This window comes from Trichoderma atroviride, chromosome 3, assembly GCF_020647795.1.
Source record: "Trichoderma atroviride chromosome 3, complete sequence".
NCBI classification, from domain to species: domain Eukaryota; kingdom Fungi; phylum Ascomycota; class Sordariomycetes; order Hypocreales; family Hypocreaceae; genus Trichoderma; species Trichoderma atroviride.
Window position 1 is genome coordinate 3,933,180 of NC_089402.1, and position 12,737 is coordinate 3,945,916.

The 12,737-nt window shown below is 50.3% G+C and overlaps 5 protein-coding genes across 5 annotated transcripts; 1 reads left to right on the forward strand and 4 right to left on the reverse strand.

The window, feature by feature from the left end:
- Positions 1-121: 121 nt before the first annotated feature.
- TrAtP1_006568 (uncharacterized protein) lies at positions 122-1,515 on the reverse strand (the record flags this gene model as incomplete). Its single annotated transcript, XM_014083144.2, has 6 exons — positions 122-235; positions 304-723; positions 791-985; positions 1,073-1,251; positions 1,332-1,373; positions 1,443-1,515. The coding sequence occupies 6 exons, from the start codon at positions 1,513-1,515 to the stop codon at positions 122-124; spliced, it is 1,023 nt and encodes a 340-aa protein (XP_013938619.1).
- Positions 1,516-2,563: 1,048 nt separating this feature from the next.
- Positions 2,564-3,082, reverse strand: TrAtP1_006569 (uncharacterized protein; the record flags this gene model as incomplete). Its single annotated transcript, XM_066113178.1, has 1 exon — positions 2,564-3,082. One exon carries the CDS (start codon positions 3,080-3,082, stop codon positions 2,564-2,566), a length of 519 nt encoding a protein of 172 aa, XP_065969264.1.
- Positions 3,083-3,349: 267 nt separating this feature from the next.
- TrAtP1_006570 (uncharacterized protein) lies at positions 3,350-3,957 on the reverse strand (the record flags this gene model as incomplete). Its single annotated transcript, XM_066113179.1, has 4 exons — positions 3,350-3,405; positions 3,467-3,590; positions 3,662-3,815; positions 3,869-3,957. The coding sequence occupies 4 exons, from the start codon at positions 3,955-3,957 to the stop codon at positions 3,350-3,352; spliced, it is 423 nt and encodes a 140-aa protein (XP_065969265.1).
- Positions 3,958-4,557: 600 nt separating this feature from the next.
- Positions 4,558-6,955, forward strand: TrAtP1_006571 (uncharacterized protein). The gene is made up of 2 exons (XM_066113180.1): positions 4,558-5,432; positions 6,050-6,955. The coding sequence occupies exons 1-2, from the start codon at positions 4,853-4,855 to the stop codon at positions 6,901-6,903; spliced, it is 1,434 nt and encodes a 477-aa protein (XP_065969266.1). The 5' UTR covers positions 4,558-4,852; the 3' UTR covers positions 6,904-6,955.
- Positions 6,956-7,465: 510 nt separating this feature from the next.
- TrAtP1_006572 (uncharacterized protein) lies at positions 7,466-12,698 on the reverse strand (the record flags this gene model as incomplete). Its single annotated transcript, XM_066113181.1, has 4 exons — positions 7,466-7,490; positions 8,988-9,201; positions 10,860-11,777; positions 11,846-12,698. 4 exons carry the CDS (start codon positions 12,696-12,698, stop codon positions 7,466-7,468), a joined length of 2,010 nt encoding a protein of 669 aa, XP_065969267.1.
- Between the last annotated feature and the right edge of the window lie 39 nt (positions 12,699-12,737).

Sequence of the window (12,737 nt, forward strand, 5' to 3'; positions counted from 1 at the left end):
AGTATCATCTTTTGAAGAGATGAATGATTCAAGCGCTGGTGACGGGGATAAAAAAAAGAAGAGGCTAGAGAGATTGCGATACTTGAAAAGATCGTCGAGAGAATAAAGCACCGTAGCCATTTCAGGACTTGTACGGTCCTCCATTAGCGCCGATCAAGTTCTGCTTGAAAACCTCAGGGTCTCGAACAGGGTTGAAATAGGCGTGGGCTTGAGCTTCCTTTGCAGTCAGACGCTCCTATATTGATTTCATCTGGCGTTAGAACTGTGGGATAAAAAGAAAAAGGCAAGGGATGAGGAACGAACCTGGTGGTCGTAACGCAGTAGTTTATCGAGGAAATCAATGGCTTCGTTAGAGACAAAACGCTGATTTTCCGATGTGACGAAGCTGTGCCACGGTTTCTTCTGGAATCGTCCCAGAATATCATCATACTGAGCGTCCAACTCAATCTCGTACTTGTCAAGATAGTCAAATAGGTCGTCTGTGCCAAGGACCTTGGCGATCTTAACAAGCTGGTCGGAGTTGCTGTTTCCATGGAAAAAAGGCTCCTTGCGGAAGATCATGGATGCAAACATGGCGCCGAGACTCCACATATCGAGACTATAGTCGTACTCCTGGAAATCAACCAGCAGTTCGGGGCCCTTGAAATAACGAGAGGCCACACGAACGTTGTATTCCGTTCCAGGATGGTAGAACTCAGCCAGACCCCAGTCGATAAGACGCAGCTGTACCCCGCAAATTAGTACACCAGAGCAAGCACGACATGCCTTGGTTTTTCAGTTTGGGATGTACCTTTCTGTTCTCATGATCGATCATAACGTTATGAGGCTTCACGTCTCTGTGCATAATTCCCTTGCTGTGGCAAAAGTCGAGAGCCTTTAACAGCTCGAGAATGTAGAATCGCACGTCAAGGTCGTTGAACTTGGGATAGAGGCTTCGGAAGTCGGTATTGTTGACATACTCGAAAATCAAAGACGGAGTCTTACTCTGTGATTTCGCCAGGGGAGTTTCCCCCCTGCTGTTAGCTTGCCGCAACTTCCACAGCCTTGCCAACTATGCCCATCATCTGCTCACCTGTGAGTCTCGCACGACATCAAGCAGTGCAACAACGTTGGGCCCGCCCGCCAGGTTCTGCAGGATCTTGATCTCTCGCTTGATCTTCTTCTTCTTCACCGGCTTGAGAACCTTGACGACGCACTTCTGGTAGTTGACGACGTTGATGCCTTCGAACACCTCGGAGTACTTTCCTCGCCCTGTGCATCTTCCGATTAGCTACGCGTACAGCACGGCCACGCGACGCGCCCGAGCGGACGGATTCAGGGGAGACACATACCGATCTTGCGGACGACTTCGTAGTTCTCGAGAACACCCCAGCCTGCTCAGCATGTTAGCGCCGGTCTCTTGCAACCCAGCTCGCGTGGCCATGGGGACGGGATCTCCGCACTGATATTGACGCTGTCGTAGTCCCAGTAGCTGCGGGGCATGTTCTGGTTGACGTCGGCGTAGACGCGCGCCATCTTGGCTGAAGGAGTCGCAGGCACGCGACGCACTGAGGATAAAAAAAGTATGTTGTTGCGCTGGACGATGGCCGCGCGGGAGGTGATTCAGGCGAGGATCGCTCTTCTGGCGTTGCAGATGAGAATCCAAAGGTGGGATGGGATGTGCCGCCAGAAGAGCCCCACATTGGCGCTAGTCAGGGCCTGCTATTGGCTGCAGCGCTTATCGCTTAGCTGATTTCGGTGCCAGCGGACAGAGATTTGAGCTGAGTCAGGATGCCCGGCGGCCTTGGGTAGCACGGATACATGTGAATCGGGCGTTGCAGGGCCTGGGCAAGTTGTAGATTGAGCTTCAGCTGCTGTTGGGTGTATGCATGCGCTGTTTCAGTCGCTGAGGCTGAAGCTGGAGCTGTCTGGTGGCTTTGGCTATAGCTGTTGATGGACCCATGCTTGGCAGTTATACTGAAAGACTAACTGCGTGATAATTACAGCACCGAGAGTTACTACGACATCAGAAAGCACATGTAATTGATCAAGCCAAGTCATCTCTTGCGCAATTGTCAGGCCATTTTATTGATAATCTGCTTTGGCTGAGACAAGACATATGATGAATATTAGTATTACATTGCGTTCTGTTCCCACCGGCCAGCCACCTCGTCATATCTTGTCAGCCGCATTCCCTAAGTATAGACTTGACTCGCCATGTTAGCCGGAATTCTCAAGTCAAAATCAACAATACAAACAACTAGCTGGTAACAAATGTGTAGCCTCAGAGAGAAGATTATATGATGTCTCGTCACGCCGCTTTTGCCAGCCCTCCCCAGTTTTGGTCGTTGGTTCGTCAGGCTTGCATGCGCGATCTGACTAAGGATGACGATACAAAGGTTTTCATCATAATGCATTACAAAGTTTCTGGAATAATAAAAGATAAAGATAAAAAGATTAGATGATGCTTACCGCCGATTTTCCATCATCATGTGCTGGCAGCCGAAATTTTGCAAATTTGCCCGAAAATGTCAAGATGGCACATACGCCCATCTGCTCGCTATCATATATCATGAGTTCTGTTTTAATCGTAGTCGAGGGAATCGAGCCCAGCTTCAACAACGTCCCAGGTTCGCTTCCGTAAATCTGGTTTAGGCTCTTGCTTTACCGCCTTGGACTTCTTTTTCTTTTTCTTCTTGCTTCGAGAACTCGTGGAGGTACCCGGGTCATGGGGAGATGCGGTATGTGTTTCATTTGCAGAGGCATCTCGTGGCGTGCCTGATTTGGCCTGAGCCTGTTTTTCTCGCTGTCGTTTGAGCTCCCTCAGCTCCGAGTGCCTGAAGATTTCGATCTGCGCATCTGTGAGAGTTCGTTTTACACCATCTTCATAGTAGCCGAGACCGTCATCCTCTTCATCCTCCTCCCCCCATTCCCCGTAGAGCTGATCGTGGGAGACTTGTTGTGGTGGAAGACTTGTGAAGCTTTGTCCAAAATCAGCGGCAGCTTCGTTTGAAAAGTGACTTTGGTGGAATTCCAATAATTCGTCACTAGTTATCTGTGGAACTTTGAATGAGAGCTCGTTGGTTTGCATCCTGGCAAGCATCCGTACCTAGGCTGAGGAAAGATTAGGCCAACGCTGCTGAGAATGGCGGGACTGAGCGCGACCATGGACGACATCCATGGTCACGTGCCCCAGTTTGCTGCCTGACGCGATAACAAAGAGGCAGCGAATATTGATGCGTTCAAATGATATTTGCGCCGTGCATGCATACCAAAACCGAAGGGGGGGGAACGAGGAACAGGTTAGAGCATGAGAGGCTATTTTCTTATCAGGCTGATGTGAGGCAAGGGGCGTTCCAGCCAGCTCAGTCTATGTAGACCGAAGCAGCGCCAACGCACTCTCAAACGCACGCACGACTTCCTCGTCTGGCCATATCGTTAGTTCTAGAATCACACGACAAGTTAATAACTGTGCGTGGGTGCTTACAATGCTGCTGCTTTTGAGCCATCTTTTCTTCAGAAATATTCACAAAGCGTTGTCGCGTCTGCAAACGCTTCACTGCTCGCTCGTCGTCATGAGCTGAGGCAGCCGAAGACCATACCTGGAAATACTGCACAAAGAGTTGGCTTGTTTTAGTATGACAGGAGATAGATGACAAAGGCAAGAGGTAGCGTGTCTCACCTTGGCAAGGCTTTCAGCTTCTTTGAGGATTTCTCGCTCTTGTTCATCCGCGTCCATCAAAGCCTTTTCGTACCGCGCCTCAAAGTCGTCCCAATCAAACGGACCCAGAACGGCGGGGGGGGGTTTGGCGTCAGCCTGCCGTTCTGCGAGTCGGCTGATAGATCGGGTGTCTTTGCGTGTGAAAAGCGTGGCCGCTCGAAATCCAACACGGCCGTCTCATCCTTGGCGTTGAGGTCCTCTTTCGTCCCGTAGACGGGGAGGCGGCCCGCGCCATTGGGCGATTTCGGTGAAGCCATGATGGAACTGATGATGCTTGGGCTGCAGTGGAGCTGAGATGATGACCCTTGGCGTGGACAAGAAGGGGCCAGAAAAAGGGATCAGATTGCGCCTCGGTATTGGCTGCTGGGTTTGTTGGAAGGGAGAATGAATCGCTGCGGAGCGTCGACTAGGACTAGCACGGCTCTGTGCAGCGTGTTCTTGAGGCTGTCGTAGTGCAATGGAAAGCGCGCGTGTGGCTGTACAAGTGAAATTCTATCAAAGCCGCCAGTAAAGACGAGGAACCAAAGGATGGACAGGACCGGAACAAGCTTCCAGTGAATGGGCCGCGCTAGCTGCCGTGATGGACGTCAGCGTCACTGTCGCTGTGATTTGAGAGGAGAGAATGCGGCACCGTAAGGGAGATCGACGACAACCTCGCCGGATTTCCAGACGCAGCGCCTCTGCTGCCGCTGGCCACAGTGGAGCCCTACAGGCCGCTGCCTAGCGCTTGCGGCCAACTAGAGCCGCGCAGCACAGCAGCCTCCGCCCTGGGCTTGGGGGGTGGCCAGGCCCGGCAGTGGCGTCTGGACAGCTCAGCTGCCGGCCATGTCGTTATCGCACCCCGTGATCTCATTCATGCCCTTTAATCCTCAACCTCTGCTCTATTCAAAGGCTCAAGCATCAAGTCGCTTGCTTCAAAGAGCCTCCACTCGCGTCCAAAGGCCCGAGATTCACACGTCTTTGTCCAAAGTATATGCAGACTGGGCCAAAGTATAAATCTCTCGACTCGGCCCTTTCTGCGCTCTTCTTCCGTCATCGGTCATTACCTCCAGATAGTCCACAGTTGCCTGCACCATCCCGCCATATATAATCCCAACCATCACTCATCTTGCCATCTCATCCTCGGCAGCTGCAGCCACCAGGTACTACGATATGGAGTGCGACATCTGCCACCACCCGCATGACGCCCAGCGCCGGCCGTTCCTCTGCGCCGTGGATGCCCGTAACAGGATCTACGAGGGCCGCATGAAGCATCTGCAGCTGGTGCTCGAGAATGAGTCGCTCAAGGCCCAGATCGACGAGCTCCTGGACGATGCAGCCAAACCAAACAAGCATACCTTGGACGAAATCATTGCGCACCGAGATGCGGCTGAGCAAAAGACGGACCAGATTCTCGCCGCCGCGGATAGGCTTCGCGACGACATCAAAGCGGCCAGGGATGAGATTCAGGCTAGAAAGGCGGCCATCGCTCGACGGAGATCCGACCTGGCCTCCGTCTCTGCCGGCATAGTGGAGCGCAGAGCCAAGCAGCTCAGGGAGGTAGAGAAGTCGATTAACATGCTCAAATTCCGATGGTCGCAAAGTGCTGAGGATATGGCCTCTACTCGTGGCTTTTTGTGCAACGAAGCTGTTCGGCTCTACGGTCTCAAGAGAGTCACGAAGAAAGGCGGCACGGGGCGCTACGAATATCATCTCGGCAAGATTCCCATTGTAGATCTAACCAGCATGGACTGTGAGTAACCCAAAATTTCCCTCCTTTCCTTCTTTTCCCAATATTCCCCCCGGTCCTTCATGTCATCCATCTTTCTTCTCTGTTCTTGTCCACTACAGTATATATGGAATATATCTCTTTGGTCCCCCCTTCATCCCTAACGAGGGAGACGAGGGAAAGAGGTATGAAAAAGATAAAAGATGTGTGGTTTATATCTCTTTGATCCCTCTCCATCTCTAAAGAGAGAGTCGAGGGAAAGAGGTATGAAAAAGACAAATATATGGTATATATCTCTTTGATCCCTCTCCATCTCTCAAGAGAGAGTCGAGGGAAAGAGATATGAAAAGACAAAAGGGAGACATGTACAATAAGAAGAGAAGAGAAAATTGGAAGAAGAAGAGAAAAAAAGACAACAGAAGATAGACATGAATTGGAAAAGAGTTGCAGGACGCAACACAGGACAGAGAGAGAATAAAAGAGAGAACCAACATGAAGCAACAGAGGAAGAGAAAAACAGGAGAGAAATGAGGAAGAGAGAGAAAAAAGACAGGAGAAAAGAAACGGCGGCGAGAACAGAAGAAGAAAGAAATGACAGGAACCGAAATCCTCCGCTCGAGATATATGCTGACTTTTTCTAGCTCTTTCGCCCGAGGCTATCTCAACCTCTCTCGCTCACATAGCCCATGTCGTCATGCTGGTTTCCCACTACCTTTCCATCCGCCTTCCTGCCGAGATCGTCCTCCCTCACCGCGATTACCCGCGACCAACCATGTTCACCGTTCCAAATTCCTACCGCCATGGCGACGTTTCATTCCCCGGCGCTCTCCTTGCTCCGACTCCGTTGTCTGAGCCCCCATTTGCCAATTCCCACGTCCCTCGACCTCGCCCTCTGTTCGTGGATAAACCTCTCCCACAGCTCTCCAAAGAGGACCCTGCTGCCTACTCGTTGTTCCTCGAAGGCACCACGTTGCTTGCCTATGATGTTGCTTGGCTCTGCTGTTCGCAGGGTGTATCCGTGGGAGACAAGACTTCGTTTGAGGACATTTGCAACATGGGCCGGAACTTGTATAATCTATTGATGAATAATCAGATCCAGAGCGGTGCCATCAATTTTTTGATGGGCGCCCCGGCAGTAGATGCCAACATTGGAGGCCAGAATGCCGATTCGAAGCAGAGCTGGATCGGCCGCTATGCTCACGGCACGACTTATTACAGCCTTTCCGGCGACGAAGGAACCGAACTGACAAAGTCCTTCCGGCTGCCTAGCCCACTGAAGCTTGCTGATAAGCTGAAGAAGAAGCTTCTTGGAGACGCGCCCGCCCCTGACTGGGAGGTCCTTGGCGATGATGAATGGAAGGACGCGAATATGCCGGGCAACGGAGTTTTTGATCCAAAGGCTGTAGGCAGCAAGAATGGCGGTACTCCCGACGCGAGAGACTCGCCCCGGACCAGTAGTTCGAATGGATGGATGAAGGTCAAGAGCAGATACTAGTAGACGATAGATTGCCTATAGACCAACATATGAATGAGTTTTCCATCCCAAAGTCCCTTGTTCTGGGCGTCATTTTATGACGTCTTTGCCGCACCTTTTTTGTGCGGCGTTTTTTTTTTTTTTTTGTTGTTGTTTGCTTGTTGTGATTGTGATTTCTTTGTGATATTTGTGGTTTGCGGTTTGTGGTTTGTGGTTTATCTTCTCGGGTGCATGTGAGTGGTAGAAAGTGGTTTCATGCACCCAAGTCCGATCGAGGACCATGTTTGTGTCTTCAGTGTTCGGAGCTGAGAAGAGGATGTGGTTGATATGGGCCGTATTTTTGTTTCTGGCTTCGTATCTCTTCCTCTTCTCAGATGAGCAAGCTTGTTATAGTTTGATTCAAAGCTCGTCATGTTTTGTTTGTTTGTCCATGGGTTCGTCATGGCCTGCTCCCAATTCGAGAGATTCTTTTACCTCCCGTTTGGGGCCAGTCCAAAGTGAATATGTTCCAACCCACAGTGGAGGGCAGCCAGACTCTTTTTGTTGATTTCTCCCATGCTTCCTCTTGGATGATTAGACTCGATTATGAATAGGGGCCGCCAACGAACCTGCTCCCAATTCGTGAGATTCTTTGTCCTCACGTTTGGGGCCAGTCCTTTCGGAGGGCGGGCCGTGGCATTTTGTTGGCCCCATGTTGTGTTTGTGGTTTTTGGTTTTCTTTCCGTTCCGTAGAGATGGTTTGAAGTAATTGGTTTTTTTTGTCGAGAAATCATCCAAGAAGGCAGCCTTGGCTTGTTACCAATTCGAGAGATTTGTTTTTTTTTTTTATTCTCCCGTTTGGTGCCGGTCCTTGCGGAGGGCAGCCAAGGCTGAGTTTTGTCCAAGTCGTAAAGGCGTGAATACTGTTTTTGATCAGCCTAGACATTGGGTTCCAGCGTTGTGAGTTTGTTTTTGGCTGGAGGTGGTGGTGGACATCGAACCGTCATCATGAGCTTTGAGTGGTAAGTTCGAATGCTGTTCAACTCCATGGGAGACGACATGGACTTTGTGGATTGAAGTTGGATCATGTTTGAAGCCGTCTCCCAGGAGGATCAGTTGTTGGATGAGATTGATGTCCACCACCGTGTGGTCTTGAAAGGCGATGAGTAGTTTGAGTGTGTATCGCTTTCGTGAGAACCGATGAGAGTTCATGGTTTGGAGTCATGAAGCTCAGAGATTTCTGCTGGGCAAAATGGTTCGAGAATGAAATGGTAAGATGGTTTTTGTGCGCAGCGATGCGAAGTTTTCTTTGATCGTATCGCTGCGCAGTGCCCGTGATAGCAGGAAATCTCCGATGAGTGCCGAGAGAATAGAAGACGATGTTTGTTTGTAATGAGTAGACATTTTTGCGTCTTGTTCTCTGGCGTTTCCGATTTTTGATGTGTTTGTGCCAAGAAATGAGGAGAAAGTAGTGATGTATTTAGCATCTCTCATTTCTGGCAAGTCCCCGTTGATTGTGTGTCGTCGTGAGTAGATGATTTGATCGACACACAATTGAGAACTATCGCGTAGCCATGATGACTTGTGGTTTGATGTCAGGTTCCCAGAGTAGAAGCTTGTGCTGACAAGCGATGGCGCGATAGTTCTCGATGATTGAGGAGACCAGGCGAAAGTTGATTGGTGATATCTCGTTTGGCTTTCTGATCTCCCCAAAAGTTCCCCGTTGATGTTTTTGTGTTTGAAGGAGGATCCAATATGAAGCTGTTTGTGATCCTCCCAAAGTTCCCCAGTGGTTTGTATATCAAGGAATAGAATGTCTTTCGATCATGTTGAATCCCAAGATAAAAGTGTGTAGAGTGTGTTCCCAATATTGAATGTCGATGAAAGCGGTATTCGACAAAAAAAATATGTGAACTTTTCCCAATTTGATGTGTTAAAGTCGAGTTGGTGAGTGGTGTTTCAACAATTGTGTTGACTTTTGACAAAAAGACGGGAATCTTGCGACGAAAAAAACTTCGATGAATGCAGAAGTCTGAAAGCGGCCAATTTGTTTCTGAAAAGAAAAAAATTGTGTTCCCTGCCGGTATCAGATGCAAGATTCCCGTCTTGCGAGAGCAAAAAATAACCATATCGCAGCTGTGTAGATTGTGGATGGTTGTTCGCTGGAATATGGCCTGGTCTGTCCTGGTCTGTCCTGGTCCGTCCTGGTCTGGTCTGGTCTGGTCTGGTCTGGTTGTTTGGCTTGAGGCAGTGGTTGGTTTGGAGTGGTAGTTTGCTCGGGCCACTGGGTTTGTAAAAAGTGGTTGTGAATTTGTACCAGTGGCGCGAATATAGATTTGCCTGAACCAAAAGCCTTGTTTGAGGTGGTTAGCATGCTCGGGCCAGTGGGTTTGAATGAAGTGGTAGTGGATTTGTACCACTGGCGCGAATATAAATATGCTTGAACCAAAGTTTTGTTTGAAGTAGTGGTTTTCTCGGGCCAGTGGGTTTGTATGAAAGTGGTAGTTGAGTTGTACCACTGGCGCGAATAAAGATTTGTTTGAACCAGAATCGTGTTTGAAGTGACAAGGCTGAGGTTGTTGTGACCAAACCAAAATAGACCAGGATAGACCGAAATAGACCGAAATTTTGCTCTCAGTGTGCCGCTGCCGTGTTGTTTGAATAGAGCAGTGTAAAGCTGAAGTGGCAGCGACACAGTTGCGAACAGGAAAGCAAAGAGCGAGTATGAAGTTGTAATGCTCGAGTAGTGGAAGAAATAGCCGGTGCTGTAGCTGTGGCTGTAGCTGATGCTAGTTGCTGCTTTGCTTTCCCGATCGCGGTGCTGACTGAATGTGATTGTGTCAAACGCCCGTCGTGAGAAGTCTCTTGGTAGGCGACGGCGTTCGACATCATTGCGAGCGGAACAGTAGGCGAATGAAGTAGTTCAAAAACTTGCGCTGCCGTTCCGATGCGTCGCAATGATTTTCCCCAAAGTTTCGTGTCTTTGATGTCGAGTTGTGTAGATGAATTCGACATTTTCAGACACTGGAAAAGTGACAACCACGGATGATGATGCTTGTTGAAGTAGAATGAAGGTTCATCTGTTCATCTGTGCGTTTTGTCTCCTTCCCATGTGAGCCTCTCTTTCTGTATGGTCGACTGAGCAAAGCAAAGAAGAAGAAGATGCTGATGCTGAAAGTTGCTCGTCGATAAAACGTAGAAATAAAGTCCAAACAGAAGCGAGTGAGAATAAATCTCAAGAGGCTCTGGTTACCATCAATGTGCCAGTGTTGACACGGGGAGCAAGGCCGATTCAGCGACATAGACAAGCAAAAGAGAGTGCTGTACAATGATGTGTGTGTGTGTGTTCGGCTGAATGGCATGTCCCAAAAAAAAAAAAATTGCAATAAAGCTCTCTTCGGTGGTTGTGTCAAAGCATATCCTCACAATATGCATATGACAAGGGCATAAGGAAGCAAATCGGTCGGCGTAAACTGAATGAATGACGTTCGCGCGTTCCAAGTCTCTGACAGAAGACAAAATTTGCTGGGTGCCCAAAAAACAAAACCATCGAAATAAAATCCCAAAGGAGAGCCAAGCTCAGCTGCTTTTCCAGTCGGTATCCAAAATGTAGGTATGTGGTTGATCGTCTCGGCGGGTATCAAAAAAAGAAGAAGTTTGACACGAATGCGCTCAGCTCCAAGATAGAAGAAATGAAGTGATTCGACATGCGCAAGCCCAAGATATCTCAAAACCGTAACTCCGAGAAAAAGAAGAAAACCCAAGAGTCCAAATGGAAAAACCGAAAAAAAAAAAAAAAAGTCGAAAAGCAGTCGGGGAGCTCGAATATTGCTGACCATCATGTCCATTATGGAACATTAAAAATTAAACATTAAAAATTAAACATTAAAAAATTAATGATTAAGAAACAAGTAAAGAAGAAGAAGAAAAGAATGAGCAATTTGTGCATCATCTTTCGTCTGCATTGCCCTCATGCAGAACATCTCTCTGAGCCTCACTCGCTCGAATCGCCTTCATAACGGCGGGCGAAGCGAGAATCACCTGTGCCGCTCCTTCGTCTTCGGCATCCACTCCACCATCAGCGTCGCTTCCAGCGCGAGACAAGGCATGGAAGGACTGCGGAGATCGAAGCTGGGCTTCTCTCTCTGCGGCCTCTGGTGAGCGGATGAGGGCCGAAGACTTCTGCGGTAGCTTGGGGTGAAAAATGGAAGCAGGTCGGCGCCTCCTCATGACGTTGCGCAGGTCCCGAGCTAAGCTCTCGTCCTTCTGCTTCTGCAGCTCTTCCGCGTCGGGGGTCTTGACTTGCTGCGGCAACGGGATCATGGGGGCGGGAGTCGCGGGCAGAACTAGATTTCCGCCAGGGAGAAGGAGTCCTCCCATCCGGATGGGCGCGACCTCGACCTCTTTCATTCGGTTCGGCTCAGGAGTGATAATGATCGTCGGGATTGTGACTGGAGTCGGGGGCTCGGTCTCAGGTTGTTGCTCTTCACCAACAACTGCTTCAGAGGCCAGGGTGGCGTCCTCGTTGGGGGACTCGGAACTGCCCGCCTGGGTGTGGTCCTCTGAAGGTGGCTCTTGCGCCTCTGTGACTGAGTCCGGTCCAGTTGTACAATCGGTCGAGGCTGGATTCTCGTTCGAAACGTCGTCAGCGGCGGTTTCGGTCGGAGGGTTGGCCTCGATTGTCTGACGATTGTTGAACAGGTCGTTCAACGATAGATTGGTGGCGGCACCAGCCGAATTGTCCACCATGTCCGAGGGGAATGCCCAGAGGGCAAAGTCCTCGTCTGGTGACGGCGATCGAGAAAACGATCGTGGTGGTGTCGCCGCGAGCATGGCGGCCTCAAGCTCATCAGCGAGGGAAGACCCAGGCGAGAGCACGAGCGAAGTAGGGGAGAGCTCCAACGGGGGGGGGAATCCTCGCCGGAAAACTCAGCCGCCTCATCACTCGTCGATCTGGCGCGTGTCGGAGTCTGCGGAGGCGTACGCTCCAGCATGAAATCGAACATCTCCTCCAGATCGATTGAGCCCTCCTGCTCAGCCCAATCTTCATCATCTTCACCCATGTAAGGTGTTCGCGGGGGCGAAACGCTCGGGTCGGGTGAGTTTGGAGCGGCATCCGGAACGATGTCGTCGACGGGGGAAATTGGCTCTTCAGGTTCTGCCATCTCGACGACGTGGGAAATTGACCCCTCGAACCCTGTCGCATAGACGACAGTTGGGAATGGCTCTTCGGGTTCCGTCATCTCGATAACAGGGGGGATTGGCCTGTTGAGCTCCGTCGCGTTGTCAGTGGGCTCCTCGGGCTCTGTCATGTTGTTAAAAACGATGACAGGGAAGAGTAGCCTTTGGAGCTCCACCATGTCGACATCTTCCTGGGATCGTTGCTGCTCGTCGATGATGATGATGTCCTCGACCGGAGTAAGAGTATACTGGGCAATAGCCGCAGTGACGTACTCTACGCCGGCGTCGGGCACTTCGCTGCCAACTAGGTCCAAGGAGGCCAATTCTTCGTCCATACCAGACGCCCAAAGGCCGGATGGAACGAAGAAGTCGGAAAAAGGCGACTCCTCGTCGGTGACCGAGTCGTCATCGTCTGAATCAAAATCAGGTGCGCCTCGGTATGATCCCCAACAAGGGACCAGTCCGGCGTCTAACATCTCTTCGTCTTCGTCGATGATGTTGGCGGCGGTGGTGGTGGTATCGGCGACCGCAGGAATGGTTGCTAGCCACGCCTCGTACTCATCGAACCAGGAGTCGGCGGCTGTGGGTTGCGTTCCGTTGGAATCGCCGGAAAGAAGAAGATCGTCCATTTGACGATCGAGTTGGTCGGGATCCATGGTGGCATAATCCACCTCCAGGTATGAGTGGCAGTCAGC